This window comes from Dermacentor andersoni, chromosome 5, assembly GCF_023375885.2.
Source record: "Dermacentor andersoni chromosome 5, qqDerAnde1_hic_scaffold, whole genome shotgun sequence".
NCBI lineage: Eukaryota > Metazoa > Arthropoda > Arachnida > Ixodida > Ixodidae > Dermacentor > Dermacentor andersoni.
The window spans coordinates 152,891,705-152,916,937 of NC_092818.1; the positions used below are offsets into that span (position 1 = coordinate 152,891,705).

Genomic DNA, 25,233 nt, shown 5'->3' on the forward strand with positions numbered 1-25,233 from the left:
CTGTCGGGATCTCATGGTGGTTTGTGCGCTAGTACATTCAGAAAATTTATAGTAAGGCCCTATCTCGACGGAATCCTCAAACTCCTAAAGAATCCAAAATATTCGCTTAAACAGGCGAATACATTGACGGACACGAATCGATGCACGTAGGCGTGCTCCGACAAAGAGCTGCTGTCTGGACTGCGAGGAAGCGTTTTTCAAGCACAGGGATGGCTGAGAACGTATAAATATTGAATATCAATATAGCTGCGTGCTTTTCTTCACTGGACCATATCTTTATGAGGAAGGAGAAAAATTTTAGAGAGGCAGTTATCGATTACTTTTATTAAGCGCTTGGGCTTAGCTTTAGGAAGGTCAAAGCCGAGCTCACTAATCTGTCCCGTCCTGAAGCCAAGTCTTTGTTTTGTTTTTGTACTTTTACCTCTGGCCCACGTTTTTTTCAGCTGAGCTTTGTAGAAGTAGTAGCCTGTTCTTCCCATACCAAGCGCTGACATACCATTCCCGTGTTATCGTACCTGACTCCCGGCTATGTAGTGCATGTTCTATTGCATATCCAATCCTATGAAGGTATAAGAAGGTGTAGACAAGAGTGCTTTTTCTTCTCCAAGATTTATGGAACTGGATGCAACTGGATGTGCCACGTGGTTGGATGTTAACCTTGGTAGTACGGCCAGCAAGATGCAAAGTTTTGACAACGGGCGTACTTCTCGATTCCTCAAGGTTTTCTAGCACGAGCATGATTATTATACGGGCTAAGGACAACCAACTTGCTCAAAGAAATCTTTAGTGCTTCCTGCAAATTTCGCTCGTTGGTAAGGCAACGATCGCGAGCATGCGTGCGCTGCATTCATGGTGCAAACATTCTTACCTGCTACCACGTGTCTAGCAGCCAAGTAGAAATCAGTCACATGTAGCACGTAAAAGAAAAGTAAACATATATATGCATGAAGCTGGGCAGTCAAGCGGACCATAAATTTAGTCAAAACTAACACGGCACCACAGGCAGGCAAGCGTGGCAGAGACACGGCGGAGACCTGTAGGGGCACCACGTGTTCGCCAAGCCGCTGCGTATATACTCCAGCTATTCTGTTAGCCATTGCCAGGGAAATAAAATTGCATCTCCTGCATGGCTGAGCATTTCTTATACGTAGCAGTAGGGCGCAAGCTTCCTTTCTTCTTCTGATTTCTGTTTGTAATATGCGTTTGACCGAGGCATTATGTCACCCTGCGTTATCAATAGGCAGATTTACGGTTATATTAACATGCTTTTTTATTATTCTTGCTTTCAGCATCAGAACTAGGAGCTACACAAACCCTGCTGAGAGCTGTAATCTGCACCATCCTCTCGGTAGCGGCTGCAGCCGCGCCTGGCTCAGGAGGATCGGCTGCAAACAATGGGGAGCCGCCAGAAAAGGTAGGCGCTTTCGTCTTCGAAAAAAAAAAAATTATGGGGTTTTACGTGCGAAAACCACTTTCTGATTATGAGGCATGCCGTAGTGGAGGACTCCGGAAATTTCGACCGCCTGGGGTTTTTTAACGTGCCCCTAAAGTACACGGGTGTTTTCGCATTTCTCCCCCATCGACATGCGGCCGCCGTGGCCGGGATTCGATCCTGCGACCTCATGCTCAGCAGCCCAACACCATAGCCATTGAGCAACCACCACGGGTGCTTTGAAAAAAGAAGCGAATAAAAGTAAACTGTGCGTGCAGACATTAAAATGTATTATTTACAGATGATAATTATATTTTAACGAATGGGCGCCGCTCATGTGCGTGAAAATTTCTCGCGGGTGTCTACAGGTATTTCAAGATTTCATAACATATTAGAAAAGAACAAAGCGAAGAACAAAGATACAAAATGTTATGCCATAAAAATACATTATGCTTAACATTTTGATAAGGTTTCAACAAAATACACAAGTTGATTTACTACAACGAAGCTGTATTTGGCTAGCCGATTCGTCCGTCTGTCTGTCGCTTGTACGCCGAAAACTCCTCCGGTGCAATCTCATGCATGCGCATGCGCAAAAAATAGAGAAAGACAGGCGCGCGATTGGCTGCGCCAGTAGTGGCGTCGTTGCTCTCCGTAGCAGCCGATCGCGCGAACAGCAGTTCTTCTCCGGCTCCGAAATGGGAGCGCCACGCGTCCGACGTACTCCTGTGGAGCAGGCAGCTTTCGATCAGCAACGCCGCGAGCACAACCGGGAACGAGTTCGTCTACGCCGTCCCGATGCTGCAGCCCGGGCACAAGAACAGGCTCGTGCAGCCGAGCGCAAGCAGCAACTGCGTACCGAGGATCCGGCAGCCTGCCAAGCTGTTGTTTAATGAAATGTCGGGATTCACCCGGTGATAAACACGAGGGCCACACTTTTGAGCTTCGCTTGTTAACCATCTGTACGGAGTGCTTGGGCGGTGATTTCTTTTAATTCAGCTGCCCCAATTTCAAGTATGCTGTGCGAAATAACGGCAAATCCGCATGTGGCTGTGTTATTACACTTGTGAAACATGTAAGATATTTCTCATGTATTACTTGAATGACACGCAGTGAGAACGTTCGATTAGTTGGTTTACAAATCAACGAAACACCACAGGTTAAAAATGCATTATTAAAGCAGCTGAGTGTTCAAAACAAGTCAACTTGCTATTAGTCCTGGTTTTAGCACGAGTTTTGGGATGTTCGCCCACAAAATGTGCTGCGAGATACGCTCGCACCCCGCTGTATCCTCTTTCCTTAAGATCTTTCTCATGTCCTTAGAATCAAGAATATATCAACCGTTAATGTCACTAAAACAACTTCTTATGAAATAGAAGAACACGCATTATTTAGGAAATCTGCAGCTTAGTTACGCAGTGATTACCACCTAAAACATTTAACTCTGAGATAGATAGATAGATAGATAGATAGATAGATAGATAGATAGATAGATAGATAGATAGATAGATAGATAGATAGATAGATAGATAGATAGATAGATAGATAGATAGATAGATAGATAGATAGATAGATAGATAGATAGATAGATAGATAGATAGATAGATAGATAGATAGATAGATAGATAGATAGATAGATAGATAGATAGATAGATAGATAGATAGATAGATAGATAGATAGATAGATAGATAGATAGATAGATAGATAGATAGATAGATAGATAGATAGATAGATAGATAGATAGATAGATAGATAGATAGATAGATAGATAGATAGATAGATAGATAGATAGATAGATAGATAGATAGATAGATAGATAGATAGATAGATAGATAGATAGATAGATAGATAGATAGATAGATAGATAGATAGATAGATAGATAGATAGATAGATAGATAGATAGATAGATAGATAGATAGATAGATAGATAGATAGATAGATAGATAGATAGATAGATAGATAGATAGATAGATAGATAGATAGATAGATAGATAGATAGATAGATAGATAGATAGATAGATAGATAGATAGATAGATAGATAGATAGATAGATAGATAGATAGATAGATAGATAGATAGATAGATAGATAGATAGATAGATAGATAGATAGATAGATAGATAGATAGATAGATAGATAGATAGATAGATAGATAGATAGATAGATAGATAGAGAGAGAGAGAGAGGAAAGGCAGGGAGGTTAACCCGAGGAGAGTTTCCGGTTTGCTACCCTGCACTGGGGGGGGATAGGGGTTGTAAAGAGAACAAAACTGAACCCTGAAATTTCTCATGCATAGTATTGCAATCAAAGGTTGCAGGCGCAGTATTAGATTTATTACGCCTTGCTGCATCCGTATAAGCAAAGTGACTGAAGACTTTTAAGCGTGGTCGAACATTAACGTATACCATACAAGCCTGCTGACAAGAGCCACGCTTCTCAGCGTGCAGTCACAGATAGAGCGTGTCCATAGCAGGGCTTTGTATTTACTAAAGCTTGGAAAGACTGCCAGGCAGAGGTTCCTCGCGACAACATTACACGTTGCATGACCGTTGGGAGTCACATTCAGACCCCGTCTTGAACCTTTGTTTTGAATGGCATTCAAGACATAGTAGTAATCATGCCTAAGAGCCTCTAATACATGATTTTCATTACTCAATTAAGTGATAGTGTGGGTTCGCACTGCAAGCATGTTCTTCAAGGAGTCAGTGATTGAAACTGAATGCGTGTTCGTCTGTTTTAGATAGTTTGTAACCCCACTTGTCAGATAAATGTGATGGTAAATGTATAAAAAAAATTAAAATGAGCACATTTCACTTTTCTTTACGAGATACAGAAGAAAGATATAAAGGAAAGGCACAGAAGTTAACTACGCTTATCCCAGGTGTGTGCCGCGTAGTAGGGAATGGCGAAAGTGTGCTAAACGGTGAGAAAAGGAGAGAAGGGGTTAAACGGGAGGAGATGCACACTGTGACGCACGAGACATCCTAAGACGCTAGCAGAAGTCAGAAACGAAGTCAGAAACTCAGAAGATCCGCTCGGGACGCTTAACCAGAGGAAGAAGGAGGAGGAGGAAACAAAGCGATAAGACCGGGGAGTTAGCCAGAAGAGCTATCCTACGCTGTTGGCTACTTTACGCTGGAGTACGAGAAAAGGGCAGCAGAAAGGTTGCCCAGTGGGAATAGGATATTGGCGCAGTGCGCTATACTTGTACGCAATGCATCTAAAGAACAAGTTACTTGCTGTAACCTTGCTAAATCATCTGCTTGATTTCATTTATTTAATTTCTGACCACACTAATGCATTAGGCAAGTTCAATTTACTCACATCCGTAGCTTTGAGCAACCACCGATCAAGTTACACATTCACTGCGACAAACTGATGCTTGTCACAGCCTATCACTCTGACAGCAATAAGAAAATAGCGCAGTTGTATCAAAACAATGTAGCCGACCGCATAAGCACCAGGAATCACGAAGTAAGAACAAACACTTTTCGGCTCCGGTACGGGAACATAAGTGTCTTTTGGCTATAAATTTCTTATTTGACGTTGTCAACTTGCACTTCCTCCGTGATCAATACCGCCTCCGCACGTTAAAGAACCCCAGGTGGTCCAAATTTCCGGAGTCCCCCACTATGGCGTGCCTCATAATCAGAAAGGGGTCTTGGCACGTAAAAACCCCATAAATTAAAGCCTCCGTAATTCTAATTATGGCAACTGCACTACGTACTAGCAAAATAGTAAATATAATGGCGCAAGGATACGTAAATACGTTGATGTCCAACGTGCACTCTTTTTGCCTTGCGGTGGCTGCAGGTGGTGAACCCCGGCGAGAGTCTTAGCATCCCGTGCTTCCTCGAGACTCCCGGTGGAAGCGTTCAGTGGATGCGCAATGGGCACCCCGTGGTTCTCGATCTGGGCTCGGGCGCTGCCGGCAGCCGTCGCCAGTGGAACATCTCTCGCGACGGCACCGCCGCGCTCACCATCACGCAGGTGACGCGAGCCGACGACGGCCTGTGGGAGTGCCGAGAGTTTGCCGACGACGACTCCGTCAGGAGGGTGACCAAGGTGCTCAAGCTGGTCGTCACCGGTAAGAAACAGGTCGTCACTGAGCGAGTGTGCGCTGACTAGATAAAGAGCCTCCAACTGCTTGCGTCTATAGGCAGAGTGCCATAATGGACCCTCTAGACAACTGATGCGAACGTAGGACCATAGTAGCACGTGGCGCCGTAAAGGTGACAAAATTGCTCTCGGTGAAAGGCATCTGCGGGATCGTCTTGCTATTTTTTACAACTCATTAACTCATATATGCATTAGACAGACTGTCACCGAATTCTGCGATATTATCGGAAACAAGTACCTCGAGTGGAAGTTGTTTATACCTACGCACTTAAAAAAATTGCCTCCTTCGGGGGGTATTTTATCTTAAAACAGCACTCGCCGTATATCTTGGGTGAAGTTACATTCTTTAACAACCTGCGCTCAGCTCAGTGCTTATGGTGTTGCGCAGCTGAGCTCGAGGTCGCGGGTGCGATACCAGCCGCGGCGGCCGCATTCCGAAGGGGGCGGATGCAAAACCACTCGTGTACTGTGCATTAGGTGCCCAATAGGCAGCTCCTGGTGGTCAAAATTATACCGGAGCCTCCAACTATAGCTTGCCTCATAATCAGATCATGGTCATGGCACTTGAAACCCCAAAGTTTAAGTTACATTCTAACACCTTGCGTTCGCAACGCTTCTGTAAAACTACTGCTTGGTTTCATACCCAACATTGCGCTCATGGCGGACGTGTAATACACGTCCTACCTTATGTCTTAAGGCAAGCATTACTCGCAATGAAATAGAAAAAAATGTGTCAAGCTGATATGCACATGCCATTCGTGACCTGGAAGTACCCAGCACACAACGTTAGAGAATTGAAAAGTTCGTAAATAGATAGCGATTATTTCATGGGTCTAAGATAGGTTCGAAATTGTGCAAGCCGCCGTGGTTGCTTAATGGCTATGGTACTGGGCTGCTAAGTACGAGGTCGCGGGATTGAATCACGGCTACGGTGGCCGCATTTTGATGAGGGCGAAATGCGAAAACACTCGTGTATTTAGATTTAGGTGCAAGTTAAGGAACCCCAGGTGGTCGAAATTTTCCAGAATCGCCCACTACGGCGTGCCTCATTATTAAATCGTGGTTCTAGCACGTAAAACCTCAATATTTCATTTTTTTAAGTTGTGCAAGCTTTTCTAAGAATGTACATCTACATGTAGTTCGCCGTTGTGTTTCAAATTCAAATTCTTTATTTCTGCCTTGTACAAATACAGACAGCGGAGGCGCAGAAAGAGCTGTCAGAAACAGCTTGACAAAGCCGCAGCCCCCTTTCGCTTGGCAGAGGCTTCACAGCAAGGCTTTTAAAACAAAGGAAATTGCAGTCTAATAACACTTATACATAATGAACAAATACAAAAGAAAACATAACAAAATTATACAATATTTAGACAATATTCACCACGAAGAAGAACAGAACCTACATGGTAACATACATAGTACGCAAAGCACCGTTTGACGCACTGAAAAGATCAAAATTATTATGTACATAAGCATTTAAGAGGGAAGGAAGAGCGAATTGTAGGCGTTCTCTACCGGAATTTATTCGAGGGGTTGGCACTACCCAATTTTCCGTATGTCTTGTCGTGTAGGTCGCTTCTCGGGTACGTAAATCAGCAAGGTAACGTATGTGGTTTACGTTTCTCCGTGTTTCCAGTTTAAACCGAACACTTAGGCGGTATTTGTACAAGTTGTGGATCTTCAGCACACTACTTTGCAGAAAGAGATCCGCGCTTGGTGAGCCCCAGGGGACATTGTGAACATGACCAAGGAACTTCTTCTGCAAAATGTAGATGCGCTGAAGACAGCTAATTGTGGCTGTGCCCCATACTAAATGGCAATAGTTTAAATAGGAGTAAAAAAGTGAATTGTAGAGGAGTAATTTTACTTGCCTTGGAAGAACGTATCTGAGCCGGCCTACGATCCCAGTTATTTGAGCCAGTTTTGTTGTGATATGGTCCACGTGATTTTCCCAAGACATACAGGAGGAGAAAACTACTCCGAGACATTTAAATTGCTCAACCACATCTATACGTCGTGAATTCAGCTTAATCTCGAGGGGCGAGGGAACTGGCTTATTTTTAGGGCGGAATATGACAGCTTGTGTCTTCTTTTCATTTATACGCATGCACTTGGATTCAGACCATTTTTGTAATTCGTTCATAGTGTCATTGCATTCTCGAACAAGAAGATCTAAATCATTTCCAGCAAGAAAGACGCTAGTGTCGTCAGCGTAGATAACAAATTTAGCAGTGGAGTTAATGTTGGAGATATCATTAAGGTACATATTAAATAGTAACGGTCCCAATATACTGCCCTGTGGGACGCCTGAAGTAACAGATTTTAGTTCAGATTTCATATTGTCTATGCAGACAGCCTGTTTTCTATGGGATAAATATGATTTAAGAAGCGTTTGAGCCTGTCCCCGAAAACCATAGCACTCTAAGTTATTTAGCAGTATGGTGTGGTTCACTAAGTCGAATGCCTTCGAGAAGTCCACGAAGACACCAATAACGAAGGCTTTCTTTTCAAACTGTGTTAGTATGTACTCCTTTTGTTCAAGTAGCGCTAATTCGGCAGATTTATTTTTACAAAACCCAAATTGATTCGATGACAGAAGGTCATGCCTACTTATAAAATTCGACAACCTAGTATATAGAACTTTCTCAAAAGCTTTTGAGAAGATTGGGAGTATAGATACTGGTCTATAATTTCCTAAATCATTGCGGTCTCCTTTCTTATACAGAACCGTTACTTTGGCTATTTGCATTTTATCAGGAAATGTGCTGGTAGCTAAGCATAAGTTAAATATATCTGCAATAACAGGTGCAATGACTCCTACAACATGCTTCACAGGCCTTACTTGAATCCCGTCAATGTCATAGCTACGGCTGTTATTAAGGTTTTGTATTACTGATATAACTTCTGTTGTAACCGGGTTCAGAAATATCGTTTCATTATTGTAAGAAATAATGTATTTATTGGAATCACGTGGCGGGTTGCTAGGAGCTAGGGTTGTAAAAAAGTTGTTAAAGGCATGTGCTAGCTCTTCTCCAGATATATCTTTATTATCTAGTTTTAGCGTACTTGGGGCAGCTTGTCGTTGTTCACGTCTCAGCAGAACATTTAATCTTGACCACAGTAAATCGTGTCGACCATTGCTAACTTCAAGTAATTTAGCGTAGTATTCCGCGCGTGCCTGGCGTAGTTTTTTTGTTAACCTATTCCTGTATTTCCTAAATATCCGCAGGCCATCTGTTGAACGAGAACTTAGAAAGATATTGTAAAGCTTGTTTTTCATTTTAATTTCTTGGCCCAACTCAGAAGTTACCCAAGGTTTGCGAGTTTTACGTTTTGATGCACGATCTTTTAATGGGAAGCAGGAATGATAGAGCTTTTTGAATACTTCGAGAAACTTATTGTAAGCCTCGTTTGCGTCACTAGCAATGCCAATGTTATCCCAATGAACTTGTGCCAGTGAGTTGCGAAAGGAATTCAGGGCATCATTAGTTATACACTGGTACTTTGCTTTTTGCTGTCGATACTTTACTGCTGCAGTCTTATTTATGCTCATGAATACTGGAAGGTGGTCGCTGATTGCGCATGATATTACGCCTGTTTCAGCTATTGGTTGGGAGGAGTTCGTAATCAGCAGATCGAGAAGAGACGCACTTTCTGGTGTGACCCTTGTTGGTACTGTAACAAGGTTAACATAACCGTTCGAAGACAAAACCGTGTTAAAGTCTCTAGTAGTAACACTATCCTTCAACAAGTCAATATTAAAATCCCCTCCAGCTATTAGTGTGTATTTGCCATCTGTTATAAATGAAAGAAAATCATCATAAAATTCCAGAAACCTAACCATATTTCCCTTGGGAGGACGATAGCAAACCGAAAACACGAATCTGCCAGTACAGACTGATACGATTTCAAAATCATCAGTAATTAGGCAGTACGAGTCCAACTTGTCGCACTCAATGCCATTAGACACCAGTAAAGCAACGCCTCCCCCGCGGTGGCTGGAGCGGTTCAAGTAATAAGTTTTATAGTTAGTCATCGTAAAAATATCTGAATCATTGGTGCTCCATGTTTCACTGAGCATTATCAAAGAAAAAGTAAATGAAAATTCGCCAAAAAACTCTTCTAAACACATTGTCTTGTTCTTTACAGAGCGTGCATTTAGGTGAATAGCGTTAAGCAATGTCGGCGCGATACATGAAGTAGTGTGGTTCAGGTCATTCGGCAGATAATAACACATCTGCGGCATTTTGATTATTTTTCAAGAGGAACACAAAAGACAATATCAAACAATGCTACAATCGATTCAAGTCGCTCTTTCCCTTCACATGGATGGCGCTCACGCCCTCACTTTTACGAACGAAAACTTTTCCATTGATATACCAAGTAAACTTGTATCCTTTATCTTTGGCGCGTTCTTTCGTTGCCTGGAGCAATTCTCTATTGCGGCGTGTTAGGTTTTCTTGCACGAAAATGGCTGGCTCGCTCTCCTTAAGGTTCTTTCTATTCTTGATCCATTTATCTCTTATTGCTTGCTTCGTAAAACGAACAATGATGCCTGGCACCTTATCACGTTTAGCGGGTATGCGATGAACAGTTGCAATGTCTGATTCCATCAAGTGAGGCACCCGAAGTTTATCAGCCACGTTATTTAATATAACTAAGATCCTCGTTGGCTACTTCTTTAATCCCGTGCAGTTCCAAGTTCAGCTGCCTGCTTCTAAATTCAAGGTCATGTATTTCGTTTTCAAGCTGAGCTTGGGCGACCTGATTTAGGTCCTCTTTCTTCTCAAGCTCTGATATTTTCTTTTTCATGTCCTTTATATCGGCCTCTTGATGGCAAAACTTTCGCTCAATTTCATCGAACTTCGTTGATATGAAGTTAAGAGACTCTTCGATGCTCTCAATTTTTCCTGTCAGGGGCATCAGCTGTTCTAGTTTTTGGTTAATTGACAGGAGCGCAAGTTTAATATCTGTTTCAGAGCCATTACTCTCTTTACTGCACATGTTGCTACTTCCAGCACTTCTGCATGATGGGCATTGCCACGTTTTCTTTGCAGCCTCGTTCTTTGATTTGAAGGATTTTTCAGTTAAACCAGCACATTTTCCAAAGTGATAGGCGTACTCGCACTTGGAACATTTGACAAGTGGCTCGTCATCGAGGATGAGCAGGCTACATGTTTTACAGGAATCAGACATTGTTCCAAATGTACAAAGGTAATCGCACGATGCAGTTCAACAATACTAACGCAAAACAAATGGCAAAACAAATGGCAGCAGCAGCAGCGATAGTACTATTAAAATAGTATGGAAACACAGTGCCACTAACCTGCAAAAAGAGCAGTTTTTTTTTAGACGTTGTTCACGGCTTGCTGCCGCTGCTGCCAAGTGACCGGCCGCTGCATGTGCTCCGCTTTTCTTTGGTCGAGCTGCCTGGTTGCGCATGTGCAGACAAGACTGGCAGGCAATCCCTCGTCACAAGTCCAGATAAAGGTGGAATTCGCAGCCACGGGCAGGTCCTCGCTAGGGCATTTCCACGTGAAATTTCGCAGCCAGTAGTCGACGCAACACTTCCTTTGCTCCGTCGGTGGGGCCTCGAGGCGAACGGCACTGCAAAAAGAGCAGTTTTTTTTAGACGTTGTTCACGGCTTGCTGCCGCTGCTGCCAAGTGACCGGCCGCTGCATGTGCTCCGCTTTTCTTTGGTCGAGCTGCCTGGTTGCGCATGTGCAGACAAGACTGGCAGGCAATCCCTCGTCACAAGTCCAGATAAAGGTGGAATTCGCAGCCACGGGCAGGTCCTCGCTAGGGCAGATCCACGTGAAATTTCGCAGCCAGTAGTCGACGCAACACTTCCTTTGCTCCGTCGGTGGGGCCTCGAGGCGAACGGCACTGCAAAAAGAGCAGTTTTTTTTTAGACGTTGTTCACGGCTTGCTGCCGCTGCTGCCAAGTGACCGGCCGCTGCATGTGCTCCGCTTTTCTTTGGTCGAGCTGCCTGGTTGCGCATGTGCAGACAAGACTGGCAGGCAATCCCTCGTCACAAGTCCAGATAAAGGTGGAATTCGCAGCCACGGGCAGGTCCTCGCTAGGGCAGATCCACGTGAAATTTCGCAGCCAGTAGTCGACGCAACACTTCCTTTGCTCCGTCGGTGGGGCCTCGAGGCGAACGGCACTGCAAAAAGCGCAGGTTTTTTTTTTTTTTTTTTGTATGCGTAACACCATCCCACAACGTTAGACGAATCTCTCACTCGTGTAAATTTAGTGGACGTGTCTGCGGAGCGGTCTTCAAATTTGCTGAGATTCTGCAGTGATGTTATTTCATCAGATAATATCGGAGAAGGCATCAACGAAATAGCCAGGGAACTAAACTAAATTTCCTGAATTTTTTTCTCTATGTAACTTAATTCAGGCGTGATATAACTAAGGAATCCGGGAAAACTTTGTCCTAGAGTGGACTGTGATTATGGTGCCAGTCAAAGCCTTCGAATAGGTGAGCAAGTATTCCTAATTCGCCAGGGCTATCTCGATACTCCGCGAGCATCTACCCTGTAAGGAAGAGGGGAATCCAAAACGCGCACAAGTCAAGTCATTACGCAAGAAGGTAATATCGGATATTCGCCGTCCGATAAACGCTCAAGGCGAAGAAGTTTCCACATCCCCCGGGACACGTGCATACGAACTTCGACTTCTCCGTGTCACCGCTGTCTCGCGTGCTTGTTTGTACTTCTTCGTATTTCCTGTACTCTTCGGCGCCGGCTCCAATGCAGAACTAAAGTGTACGGGAAGCCTTTTACGTCATCTCCGAGACATCCAGGCAGTGGAGACGGGATGGCACATCGACTTAATTGGATAAAGATAATAAGAAGTATATTTGGCAGAGCTTGGAAGCAAGAAAGACGAGAGTGTGTTTACCTTGTCGGTAATTGAATGGCGCAAATGCGCAGTGTGGCTCAGATTCCAGCCTCGCTGGCGGGGCTGTCCTTAGTTATATTTTTCCGCGCATTTTTTCTTGACTGGCGCATGTGAAGAGACATCGAGCTGCGAAAGTTGCGAGTGTTCGTAAAAATAAAAGGGAAAAAAAACTTTTCCCACTCATATCATTAGGAAGAAGCCTTCCATTGCTTTCCGAAAAGAAACCCTGGAAGTACCGAGCACTCGCTTGAAAGGAGAAATCCAGACGCACACTCCATGTTTTGCGAGAGCAGGAGGGGTATTCTGTAAGTGACCACCTAGTGGACATGTCCATTTCGTCTGCTGCTGATGTTGCGATTGGCTGGCCTGAGTTGCGCGTCAGAAGGAGACAGGCGCCCCCAACCAATGAGCACTTTAGTAGCAGACGAAATGGACATGTCCACTAGGTGGAGACTTAGAGAATATCTCCCAGCAGTGACAGCTGTCTTTTGCCAGACGCAAGGCCACAACTGTGCAGTAGCGCCAAGCTGCCAAAATTGCGGATGTCGATGTCTATGAGGAGCCTGGAGTATTCACTACCAGTTGCTAGATGTAATATTTTGCGGACAGCAGCTGTCACGACTATGAGCCGTCCTCTAGCGCGTGGGAAGATAGGCCAAATTATTGGGATTTCTGGATGCAGGGGCAGGCGCATTCGAGGCTGACTGTCGGGGAGCATTACTTTATTCCAGTTTAAATAGGATACCCGCAACAGCAACCATAATAGAGCTATATTTGCGCTGAAATACTACTACGTTCAAATTTAGTAGTAACGAAAAGCACAACACGACCATCCTTGTCATTTTCGTTCCTGCTCGTGTCTGTGTTACATGACTGCATTCCACTAACGTGACTCGCTACCAACTTGTTCAATTTTCGATCATTATAAATTTCTGTCTTTTTCTTTTAGCCGACTTCGTGCTTTACTCGCTGGTACGGCTGCGTTCTGAATGGCAGAACGCAAGCAAAAATCCAACGTTACACTGCGAGCGATATGTCACTCTTTACATTGGCTCTAACGAGTAGTGAAAGACGGCTGCAGGAATATACAGCGTAAATGCTATGAGCAAAGGGTCCGCCACAGTGTGAGGAGCAGAGCCTTCCAGCTTCGACAAGATAACGTCTACTTTCAACCACAGCAGACGTTTTGAAATATGCGCGGTGGCTGTGCTCTAGTTAGCGTCCACCATTCAGAAGTAATATTAGCCTCCGTTCACTAATGAACTTCAGCGCATTTTACGAGGTTCAGGAGGCACAAAACTACGCCGCTAGTGAATGAGCTCTGTGCACAGTCCCTTAATTAGCAGAACGGAAACAGAATGAGCATGCCCCGAAACTATGCGGCATGCCGACCCCTCCCCCCCTCCCCCTCCCGCGCCACCACTCATACACATTCCTAAAGCGCCGCCAACTCATTCTTGAGACTTGACAGCTATTCGGCGGTCCACATTTTGCTGCCTTTTTCACTCCTTTTGGATGGCGGTAGTTGTCGGCATCTCCTGGGGTGTTAAGGCCATGCAGTTTTCTCATCGATTCGGTGGCCGCGTGATTAACTCGAGATGCATTCAGTTGTGACCATCTATTGCAATAGTCACGCGCATCGCTGTTGCTTCTTTAGTTCAACCTTCTTTGTTTAGACTAATCCAGTTACCAGGAAAGGGATTCAGTCCGTAGTCAGCTGGTCCGTCTGCTCGTGGAACGAGTTGCGTCCTGAGACAATAGACAGTTTTAGTTTATCGTTTGCAACCAAATGTAAACGCATGGCGTACGTAAAGAAATATCGTTGTCATCACTGCGCATGCTCTGAACGTCATTGGATTTCTGCTGTTTACATGCGCTATGATGACGTACGTTACTTGGCGAGTTTAATGTTCGAATGTTTACGTACGCTAAGAAATAGTCTTGTCGAACATGGCTGCACCCATGGCTCCCGCTTCAGCGTGAATTCTCGTGATGGCTGCGCTCTGACTAGCGTTGATCGCCAGTAACTATTGAAATGAGCTTTCGCTTTCTCTAGACTCACCTGAAACGTTAGTGATGAGCGCACAGCGTGTCCAATTTCTGAGATTCTAAGCGATTCCGGCGCCCGTACGCCTAACGACGCGCGTCGACATAGCAACAGCAGGATGATTGGTAATGGATTGTCTTGGCTTGGATACGTTTGGCACGAGACACCAGATGGTGCCCTGTTTTATAACGTATTCCTTACGTTTGCGTTCCCGTACGGTAAACTAAAAGTCTTTAAAGGACGCGCACCACGACGTCCCGCAAAGGTGATTACGTTTAACGTACAAGGCGACAAACGCTATTCTAAGACTGTCTAATGCCAGTTGCGTTTAACTTTTCATTTTGCTTCATTATTTTCTCGAGTGACAGCTCGCCGCGACGCTGGCATATCCTCGGAACCACATACCTGTGATATAGGTTAGATAAGGTGGAAAATAAAATCATACCAAACAGCGTGCATGATAAAACCCTGGAATAATCGTGAAACCGATAAGTAATACGAATGTCCCCCGTTAGTTCGTCTTGGTTTCCCCTGATTGTACAGCACTTTTCATGCTAAATTGGCAACTGGAAAGAAGAGTCGCAAGGAGTTGAGAAATTAAGCGATTTACTAAAGGAGGGAGCCGAGGCAACAGCCAAACAGGAATGAAAAACAAAATTAACAAGTTTAACCATTGTGCGTGGAAATATTTGTGCATCAACACCTTTTTATTTAAAAAGGAAGTAGAGAAAACGCAGCCGGAAATGGAGAAAGATTCTGTGTGTTTTGAATGACGCTTCTACTGTTATCAGATAAAACCGCCTGACGCAGCCACTTCTCTGCTATGCTTATGTGGATGTTTTTCTAACATTCCGTGGTGGGCGGAGTGCGTTTAGAACCGCAGCGTCCTGCGCCCTGCGCGGTTTTACGGGACAGGCAGACACGCATCGTTATGCAACTTCCCAAATAACAATACGAGTCTGGTTTGGCACTTGGTAGAGCAGTAAACGATGGATCCAAAGGAACTGTGATTGTTCCACAAATATATATGTATCTGTATTTCTTCCAGGGCTAATTAGATAAACGCTACTAGAAATCGTTGTTTTACACTTTCGCTTGTTTACTTGTTCTTGGCAGTGTTCTTACTGCTTTTCTTTCTTGCATGAGTCCATTTTCTGTGGTTCCTTGTTTGTCAAGCAAAGGAGAGGTCCCTCTCACAGGCGTATACTTGTGAAATACACCTTACTTCATTTTTCTTTTGCGGCATTACGCGTTTTAATGGCGAATGGTAGGCATTATTCACATTTACACTAGTAAAAGTACCCCCCCTCATTTGCACAGAAAGGTTACCTTGGGTTGCCCTCCCCCCCCTCCCGAAAAAAGAATCCTGGGTCCATGCCTAATATATATACCAGGCGTTTCAGCAAGCACTCTTAAAAATTTTTTAAGGTTGCCTGTGGCAGGATAGCACAACTTTAGTGTTATAATTCATGAGCTGGTCTACTCCAAGAGGCGGACATTACTCGCAAAAAGAATTGAAATTAATAATCGACTAACTAACAAATTTGCACTAATTAACATTTTAACTAATTACGTTATGACCCCCATTGCAATATACAAATTCAAGCCGTGGAGTTCACAAGGCAGATCCACTTGGTACAAATTCTTAGGATGACACCAGTTTCGAGATATTAATTCCCGAACTTTGGGGAGAAATGCATTGGCGTTCCGGTTATTTAAGTGCTTCACTGCATAAAACAACGTTTTCTTACTAAAGTAACGGAACGCCAATGAATTTCTTTGCAAAGTTCGGAAATTAATATCGTGAAACTGGTGTCATCCTGAGAATTTATTCCGAGTGTATTCGCCTTACGAACTAAACGGCTGGAATAGGGAAAGTAATTAGCTAAAAGCTTAATTAGTCATTCTTGTTAATTAGTATATTATGCATTAAATTTTTTTGCAATTAATGTCCATCTCTTCGAGTAGACACTGCAGCTCATGAACAAGAATTGGGCTATCTGCCACAGGCAACCTTTAAAAATTTGGAAAGTGTTCGCTGGAACACTCGGTGTATACAAGGTGTTCCAGCTAACTTCAGCCAGAATTTTAGAATATGCAAATGCCAGTAGCTGGACAGAACAAAGGTAGTTTTGTTTGCCGTCACTCGGACATACTCATACTGTTTCTTTTTCCTTTCGCCTAATTATATAACTAGTCTTAATTAATTATTCAACTTCTCAAATATTATAATTATTTGAAAAGTGCTAATCAGACAATTGTAAAGCGTCATGAAAAACTCCTGATACTGCTTCCTGTTGCTCAATATGTGCTACGTAAGAGGTTTTCCGAGCGTGAAAGAAACCCGCAATTAAACGCAAAGTGCCTCGAGCGAGCAATCACGCGGCAATATTGCGTGCATTTGCGGGCTTCTTTCACGCTGGGAAAAACACTTTTATGTAGCACGTATTGAGCAACACGAAGCTTTATCGGGAGTTTTTCATGTCGCTCTATGATTATCTCATTGACACTTTTCATGTAATTATAATATTTGAGAAGTTGAATTATTAATATTATTTATCTAATTAGGCGGAATGAAAAAGGTAGTTTGAGTATCTCCAAGCGATGGCAAAGAACATTACCTTAGTTATCTCCAGCTACGTGGCCATTCGCATATTTTTAAACTCTAGCTAACGTTAAATGGCCTTACCCTACGGCCTTCACACTGCGCTGTAGGATTATCATTTTCATTATTCATTAAAACACTTCGTCCGATGTCATTCACGGCATATTTACCTCTTCACGATAATTGCCATCTAGTACGGCCTCATGACAGTAATCAGTATGTCAGCTTGACTGTGAAGAAAACACAAACTTGTGTTTACTCTAGCGGGCGCTTACCTTTCTCCATCAAGTAGTTTCACCAGACAGAGACTGAAGGACATTTTAGATACGACTCCTGGTCCATGTATTGTTGTTTGGGACTTTAATGTACATCATTCACTTTCGGGAAGCATCAAGGTGAATTCTAAAGAAAGGAACCTCGTTTCCTTTGCGTGTGACCACGAGCTTTGCTGCCTAAATGATGGCAGTCCCACATTTATGGGCGGCCGAACGCATAGCAGTTGTTTAGACAGCTTTTCTGTCGCATGTCTCACAGCGCCCATTGGTTCGCAGATATAGAAACCTATGGAAGCGACCACATTCCTGCCTATCTGACGATAAAGGACCTAGTAAAAGTGGCTTCATCAAGCCTTCAACAAACAGTAGATTGGTCAATGTTTAAACCACTTACGAAAGAAGCATGCCACGAAGGCTTTTTGTCCACGCTGGAAATTGAGATCACCAAAGCCATGTATGCTATGGTTCACTTCGGCCATTGGAGAAATGCGCGGATATTGAAGCGGAAATACAGATCTTCTGTGCAATCCGCCGGCGAGCAGAGCGATGGTACAAACGGGCTAAAACTGTTTACGACCTTAGACAGGCCAGACGTATTCAAAAGAAAATTCAGAGTCGCATTGCTGTAGTGCAAAATCAATGCTGGAAATATTTTTTGTGGGTCTCTCGATCCGCGTAAAACTATTTCGGTTGTCCGGAGAACAGTCCGTGAACTTCGAACAGCTTCTCAACAGCGCCATTAATTTAAATTTCTAACCCTCCATCAAGGACGCCCACAAGTCGACGTATCAGAAGATGACTGCGCAATAAAGGATCGCGGGCCCAGCGTTCTGAAATTGCCCACATATTCCTAATGTCACCCCTGACTCCCGAGAACCTCGTATGGACCCTCCTTTCTCCATCGAAGAACTGGAGGCCGCACTTGCTGGGTGCAGGCGATCTTCGTCACTGGGATCCGATGGCATCACATACTCTGCGATTAAAAAGCTTGGCCAAGAGGCCAGAGATGCACTTTTTGGCCTATACAGCGCATCATCAGCGCCTGGTCCCTACCACGTGGAAATCCAGTCGCCTTATCCCACTCCTCAAGGCTGGCAAATCTCCATTGGAATTGTCATCTTACAGTCCAACAGCAATGTCCAGCTGCGTCGGCAAGGTAATAGAGAGAAGGATCCTTAAATGGTTATTATGGTATTTAGAATTTTGCAATGTCTATCCAGAGGTAATGGCAAACTTTCGACGCGGACGCCCGTCAATAGATAGCGTTATTGACCTTGTAATATATGTACAGCACCAGAAACATTTTAAACGGATCACTGCGGCCTTATTCCTTGATGTTACAGGTGCGTACGACAACATATATCATCATGAAATCCTGGACGCCTTAGAAGCTGTAGGGATTGGTAGACACGTCTTTCGCTGGATAAGCAGCTAGTTGAATGGAATATCTTTCTTTATTTTGACTGAAGAGGGACTAACGACGTCTAGCTATGCCAGTCGGAGTGTACCGCAAAGCGGAGTACTTAGCCCGACCCTGTTCAACCTGGTGCTCATTGGTCTCACCGATTCGTTACCAGAAACCGTACAGCTCTCCGTATATGCAGACGACATTTGCGTATGGGCTTCAGCAGTGACCCGTGTACAAGTCCGCACATGATTCCAAAAGGCTTCAACGGCCAGGTCAATGTATTTAAGAAGGCAACACCTGGAACTTTCACCTGAGAAGCTTGCACTCGTTGCTCTTACTCGCAATGCTATGACCGCGTATGCTTTGCGGATTAATGACCAAACTATACGACATAGACGAACGCACCGATTTCTTGGCGTCATCATTGATAGAGAATTGTCTTGGAGCCCTCACGTCTCGTACGCGACAAAGCGTTTGGGCGCCATTGTGGATCTCCTCACGTTTCCCGGCGGGAAGTCCTCGGGTGCTCAAGTACCATCAATGTTGCAATTATACAGGGTGCTTCAGCGAACACTTTCGAAAATCTTTAAAAGTTGCCTGTGGCAGATATCACAATTCTACTTCGTCAGCTGCTCTACTCGAAGCGGCGGACAATACATGCACAAAAAATTGAGTTCCAAAATTGTCTAATTCATAAAAATTCATTAATTAAGCTTTAAACTTATTACATTATGGCCCATATTGCAATTTACAAATTCTAGCCGTGAAGTTCGCAAGGCGGATCCACTTGGAACTAATTTTCAAGATGACACCAGCTTCGAGATATAAATTCCCGATCATTGCCGAGAAATGCATTAGCGTTCCAGTTAACTTGTTAACAAAACGTTGTTTTATGCTCGTAAGCACGCAAGTAAATGGAACGCCAATGCATTTCTCCGCAAAGTTCGGGAATTTGTATCTAGAAACTGGTGTCGTCCTGAGAATTCGCCCCAAGTGGGTCCGCCTTGCGAAGACCACTGCTACAATTTGTAAATTGCAATATGGGTCATAAGATAATTAGCTAAGAAGTTAATTAGTGAATTCTTGTTAATTACCCCATTTTGCATTTCAATTTTTTTGCAAATAGTGTCCGCCGCTTCGAGTAGACCGGCTCATAAACTAGAATTGAGCTATCTGCCACAGGCAACCTTTAAAAAATTTCATAGTGTTCGCTGAAACACGTTGTATAAAGCCCTATTTTGGGCTTCCTGCGGTACACCTTACCAGTACTGGGAAATACTCGCACTACAAATATCAGCAGACTTCCGAGTGTGCAAGCCCAAGCACTCAGAACTTGTCTTGGTCTCCCAAAAGCTACGTCATCGAGTGCGACAGGGGCCATTGCCAGATATTCTCCTTTGACAGTCTAGATTGCTACAGATGTCCTGAGAACAGACATCCGACACCTGACCAGGATTCCCTCACGCCATCTTGCTTGCTTGTCATCAATGAGCCCATATTCAACTTTTGCCAAAATTATTGTAAAACATCAGTCCTATATTTGTCAACACACTTCATGCCTGCTACACGATTATCAGCCCCATTGTGGTGTCTGCACCACTCGGAAGTACAAGGGACAATTCCACGCATCAAAAAGAAAGCTAGACTGCCTTTGCAACCTTTGAAGCAAGCAACTTTGAAGTGCGTTGACGACGTCCGCAGATTCAGCCAACATGTCTACACAAATAATTCGGTAAAACTCAACAGCTCTGCTGCTGCAGAGCAGAAATCTGCAGAAATCAAGTTGAAGATTTCATTGCTTACCAGCTCGACTGGCGCAGAACTTGCGGCACTCCGTGCTGCACTTGATTTCATCAATAAGGAACCACCGCAACAATGGACAGCTTTTAGTGATTCGAAGGCAGCCCTTCAGTGCACACAAAGCCCAATGGGCCATGTACCGAATGAACAACTGGCCTCAGAAACTACAGGTATATCGTCGCATTCATGACAAGGGGTACAACATGATATTTCAACGGCTTTCTTTTAGCGTTTTCCTCTCTGTCATCTTTCTAACCCCTATCCCCCATCCCCAGTGTAGGGTAGCAAACCGGAGACTCATATCTGGTTAACCTCCCTGCCTTTCCTCTTCATTCTCTCTCTCTCTTCAACGGCTTCCAGGACATTGCAACATCAGGGGGAACGGACACGCCGACGAAGCCGCTCAATCTGCACATGAAATTGGTCAAAGCGTCTTGATTCCGCTTTCGCGAGCAGACGCTCCGGCTGGGCTGCGATTGATATCACGGAAATATTTTTGTCCCTTTGAGACTCGAACGCTTTCACCATGTGTTGTTCGCCTTCGTTGTCTCCGGACATCCAGATGCATCCATCGCCTGGGTTACCACGAGATGAACGAACCATGCTGTACCGTTGTTGGCTAGGCATTACATTCGCCAACATTTAAGCCATCCTTATTGGAATGGCCAACAGCCCCACGTGCGACACATGCAGCTGTGAAGAGATGTTCACACCTATTATCGGTGTCTACCCGCGCTATATTGCCGAGAGGCAAGTGATGCGCAGAGTAATGGACAAATTGGACAATCGTCCTCTATCAGAACTAAAAGCTCTGGGCCGGTGCTCCCAGAGAACGTCCACCAGAAGGCCTTATTCGCAGTACTGAGATTCCTGTGGTCTACAGGCCTTCACGAGAGACTTTAAGGGTTTTTTCGTGCTCGTCCCTCTTTCTCTCTCTCACCTCCTTTCTCTCTCGTTCTTTTTTTATCCGGGTCCGGGTCACCAATTGTAGAGCACATGACAGAGTGAGAACTAGACGTTGCTCCAGCCTCGGAGATCAAACTCAAGTGATCTCTTTTTTTGTCGGTTCTCAGCCAACTATGCTCCCACGCCGCTCGTGGCATCTCCTGACCTCGTTTTCTTTCCTAGGGCGATCGCGTCGGTTTCGCTGGCGCTATACTCCATACTCCTTCCCCGCGCAGGATAGGCAAGATTTGGTTAACCTCCCTGTCTTTCTATACAACATTTTCCTCTCTTTTGGTTAGATTGGATAGGGAGATTTGGTTAACCTCCCTGTCTTTCTATACAACAGTTTTCTCTCTATTGGTTAGATTGGATAGGGAGATTTGGTTAACCTCCCTGTCTTTCTATACAACAGTTTTCTCTCTTTTGCCAGCTTTGCGAGCAAGGTGTTAAAGTAGGCTGAATATATTGGAGAACCAACAAAAGGAGCAAGTAAAAGAATGCGTCCTTTGAGATAGCTAAACAAAAAAAGTCAAGCCATGCTCATAAAATTTCGTTTACCGATGATTCTGGATGAAATGTATCAACGTTCGTGCCGATCTGCATGTCATTGCCACTGGCGGAAGAGTGAACGCCTCACAAAGGCGCTAAGTGTAGCAGAGACCCAGTGACTTGAATACTGTGCTTCATTCCTTACTTACGCTGAAAGAAAAGGAAAGGTGCATGAGGAATGTTTCGCGTAAGTGCACGAATTCGCACCACTGCTAATCTTTCTGTGGCTGGGTTAGACATACTTTCATGAAACTGCTTTCAAAAGAAACCTGAGGGGTTATTCCTTTATACAAAGCTATATCAGCAAATATTCATTCACAAAAAAATTATATCGGTTATTATATCGTGAGGCTTATAGCGCGTGAAAAGAGCAGGACGAAAGGAAGACGTCACACACAGAGCGCCTGTGTGTGTCACGTCTTCCTTTCGTCCTGCTCTTTTCCCGCGCTATAAGCCTCACGATGTCATACCAACAAGCCCAAATCCGTGCATTACATCAAGGAGGTAATCCCTCTGCGCAGGTGCTCCAGAAGAGCCGTTCCTGACACTGAGTGGCGAGCGGCTGCAAGAAGGCTCCCGCGTCACCGTCCAAGAGCGCGAGGAGGTGGAAGTGGGCTGCGTGGCGCGTCGTGCCGTTCCCGCCGTCCGAAACATGCACTGGATGTTGGGCGAGACAAACATGACGGCAGCCAGTCAGCTGTTCGTGGAGTTCTCTCCCCAAGAGGACTCGTACACCACGCGCAGTGTGCTCAGCCTCAACGCTTCGCGGGACCTGCACGGCCTGCAGCTTTCCTGCCACGTGTACCACGTGTCGTGGCCCACATCCACGGCCGTCGCCGCCTCGCTTGATGTCCTCTGTGAGTTGTCACTGTTATCGCCTTGCCTCGTCGGTTTTTATGAACGTGGAGAAAATATAACCAGCTGTCCGACGAACGCAAGCGCAAAAGTATAGCGCAGCTTGTTGATTAATGGGCATCAAGGATAGCCACTAGTTGTTCTACATGGACTAACACCATGTTCATTCGCTGTCTTGTTACTAGCACGATGACTATACGTGATGTGATGCTTGCGTTTTTGCTGTAGTTTATTTATTACGTTAGAATAAAAAGAAAAGCCTTCAATACTAGTCTTCACTTTAGTAAAGTAATGCTTTCAGCCGGTGTGGTATGCTAAAGCTTTATTGAGGCCCTGTAGATCGTGAGTCATGTGTCTCTGAATAATTACTGCCATAGCACTGGGCAATCATCAGCTCTCTTAAGGGGTTAATCCCAGACTGGGGCTTTCTCGAGCTATTGTCTTGTGCAGAATGTATTTGGTTCGTGCAACCAAGCCTCAAAGCACCGACAATATGCAGGCGTTTGAACTTCTTTTTTAATCGTCGCGCTTAAGTATGGCCCTCCAGCTAAATCTTCCGTCAAAGCTCTCGAATGTAACTGATGTCACTGCTGTCGCACATACGACATGTAGTCCCGCTGGACTTCATGCACACACAAAAATTAGTCCTTGAAAAATGCACGTTTCAGCAAGGTTTACAGTGCAGCCAGTTAATGCGTGAATGGAGCAAGGACGGAAATTCAGAATGACAGCCGCGATGCAAAGTGTCCAGTTTCCTAGGTTAATTCTAAGCACAAAAAATTCGTACGTGTTTCTTGTGCAGGCAAGTGCCTTGTGCACTGCCTGTTTTATTTCTGCTAATTAGAGAACTGGCAAGGCCATGGACAATTCTCCATACCAGCGCGTCGACAGTAAAGAGATATCATTCGTCCTACTTGCCGGTCACTGTGTTAATGGCTAAGTAATATTACTTTCCTGTGTTTTACTGCAAAACCTAATACCACTCAGTCCAACTGCTGCAAAAGTCTTCACCGTTAAATACATCTCTTTAGACCGAAAAAGCACTGTAACACCAATGAAATGAGTGATTAACTGCTCATCGTTAAATAAGGCGCAGTGCGTGACCGAAAAAAATTCTGAGGAAGACGACAACAATACAAGCCCTCCATAGAGGCACGGCTCTTTATCACGCAATATCAATCACTCTAAAACTTCTGATTTCGGCAGTGGGAGGCGCGTGGGCTAATCTGAGTCACGTATCGTGAGGCTAGATCCATGTGCGCGTATCGTGTTAGATAACACGTTCCCACAGCTGAGTGAGCAGGACGTTTTTCTCTATTTTCCGAAGACGTGCCGTCCTTCTCGATCTCCCGGGAGCCGGGTTTCGGTTTCCCAATCCTGGAGAAGATGCCGGTGTCCCTGCACTGCGCGGTGGACGCCAACCCGCAAAGCGCGCCGCGATGGCTCAAGGACGACGGGCCACCCCCGGTACCTCAGAGCCCCGACGGATACCTAAATTTCTCAGCCATCGAGCGCCATCATGCTGGCTGGTATCGCTGCGCTGCCGTCCATCGTCTCGGGACGTTCGCCTCCTTCGGATACTACCTCAACGTGCGATGTGAGTACAATCAGTGTAGTGTGCATGCTTGTAATCAAGCCCTCAAACATCGCACTTATGCTTGAGGCAGATATGACCGTTGGCAAGACGTTTTTTTGGAGAGCAGGTTGAGGAACAAAGAGCAGAAACACGCTTACGGTTTCTTGGTATCAAGAAAAACTGCAGGTGTCTTAGCTAAATGAAGATTAACGCGTCGAACAGACGGTAGTGATTGGAGATCACTGGTGAAGGCCTTCGTCCGGCATTGGCCATACAAAGATAAGGATGATAATGAATATTTTAACATGTCTCGCTCATGCCTTGAATGCGTTTATTGCGAGAGTTGAACAATTACCATTCCGATCAGAAACGTTAAACATCGTATAAAATGATGGACGTAGTGTCCGATGCTGGCACCAAATTGGCTCACTTTTCGAATGATCGGTTTACTGTCTGACCCGAATTGGTCGTCTCAGTCTCATATAGCAGGGCCCATAGAAGTGTGCTCTAATTAACGTTAGCTGCTGTAGTAACTGCACCACAAGTAATATATAACATCGATGTTTTGTAAGATGAGCACAGTGAACTCGAATCGATTTATTACCGTGTCCGAGCTTCGTAGTAACTGTGCCGAGAGAATGCTTCAGTTCAACAGCGCCTCAATGCACCGATAAGTTCGCTCTCCGTAAAGCGTCGCTTGTCATGGCTAAACTGA

General features: G+C 44.7%; 1 protein-coding gene across 2 annotated transcripts in view; it reads left to right on the forward strand.

Moving 5' to 3' along the window:
• Nucleotides 1–25,233, forward strand: part of LOC126532137 (cell adhesion molecule 3-like) — a 105,379-nt gene that overhangs the window by 70,093 nt on the left and 10,053 nt on the right. For both annotated transcript variants that reach the window (XM_050179819.3, XM_072288430.1), the window contains 4 exons: nt 1,290–1,414; nt 5,248–5,521; nt 22,609–22,944; nt 24,270–24,539. In XM_050179819.3, the coding sequence (XP_050035776.3) occupies nt 1,290–1,414; nt 5,248–5,521; nt 22,609–22,944; nt 24,270–24,539 (1,005 nt within the window). The remainder of the gene's footprint in view (nt 1–1,289; nt 1,415–5,247; nt 5,522–22,608; nt 22,945–24,269; nt 24,540–25,233) is intronic.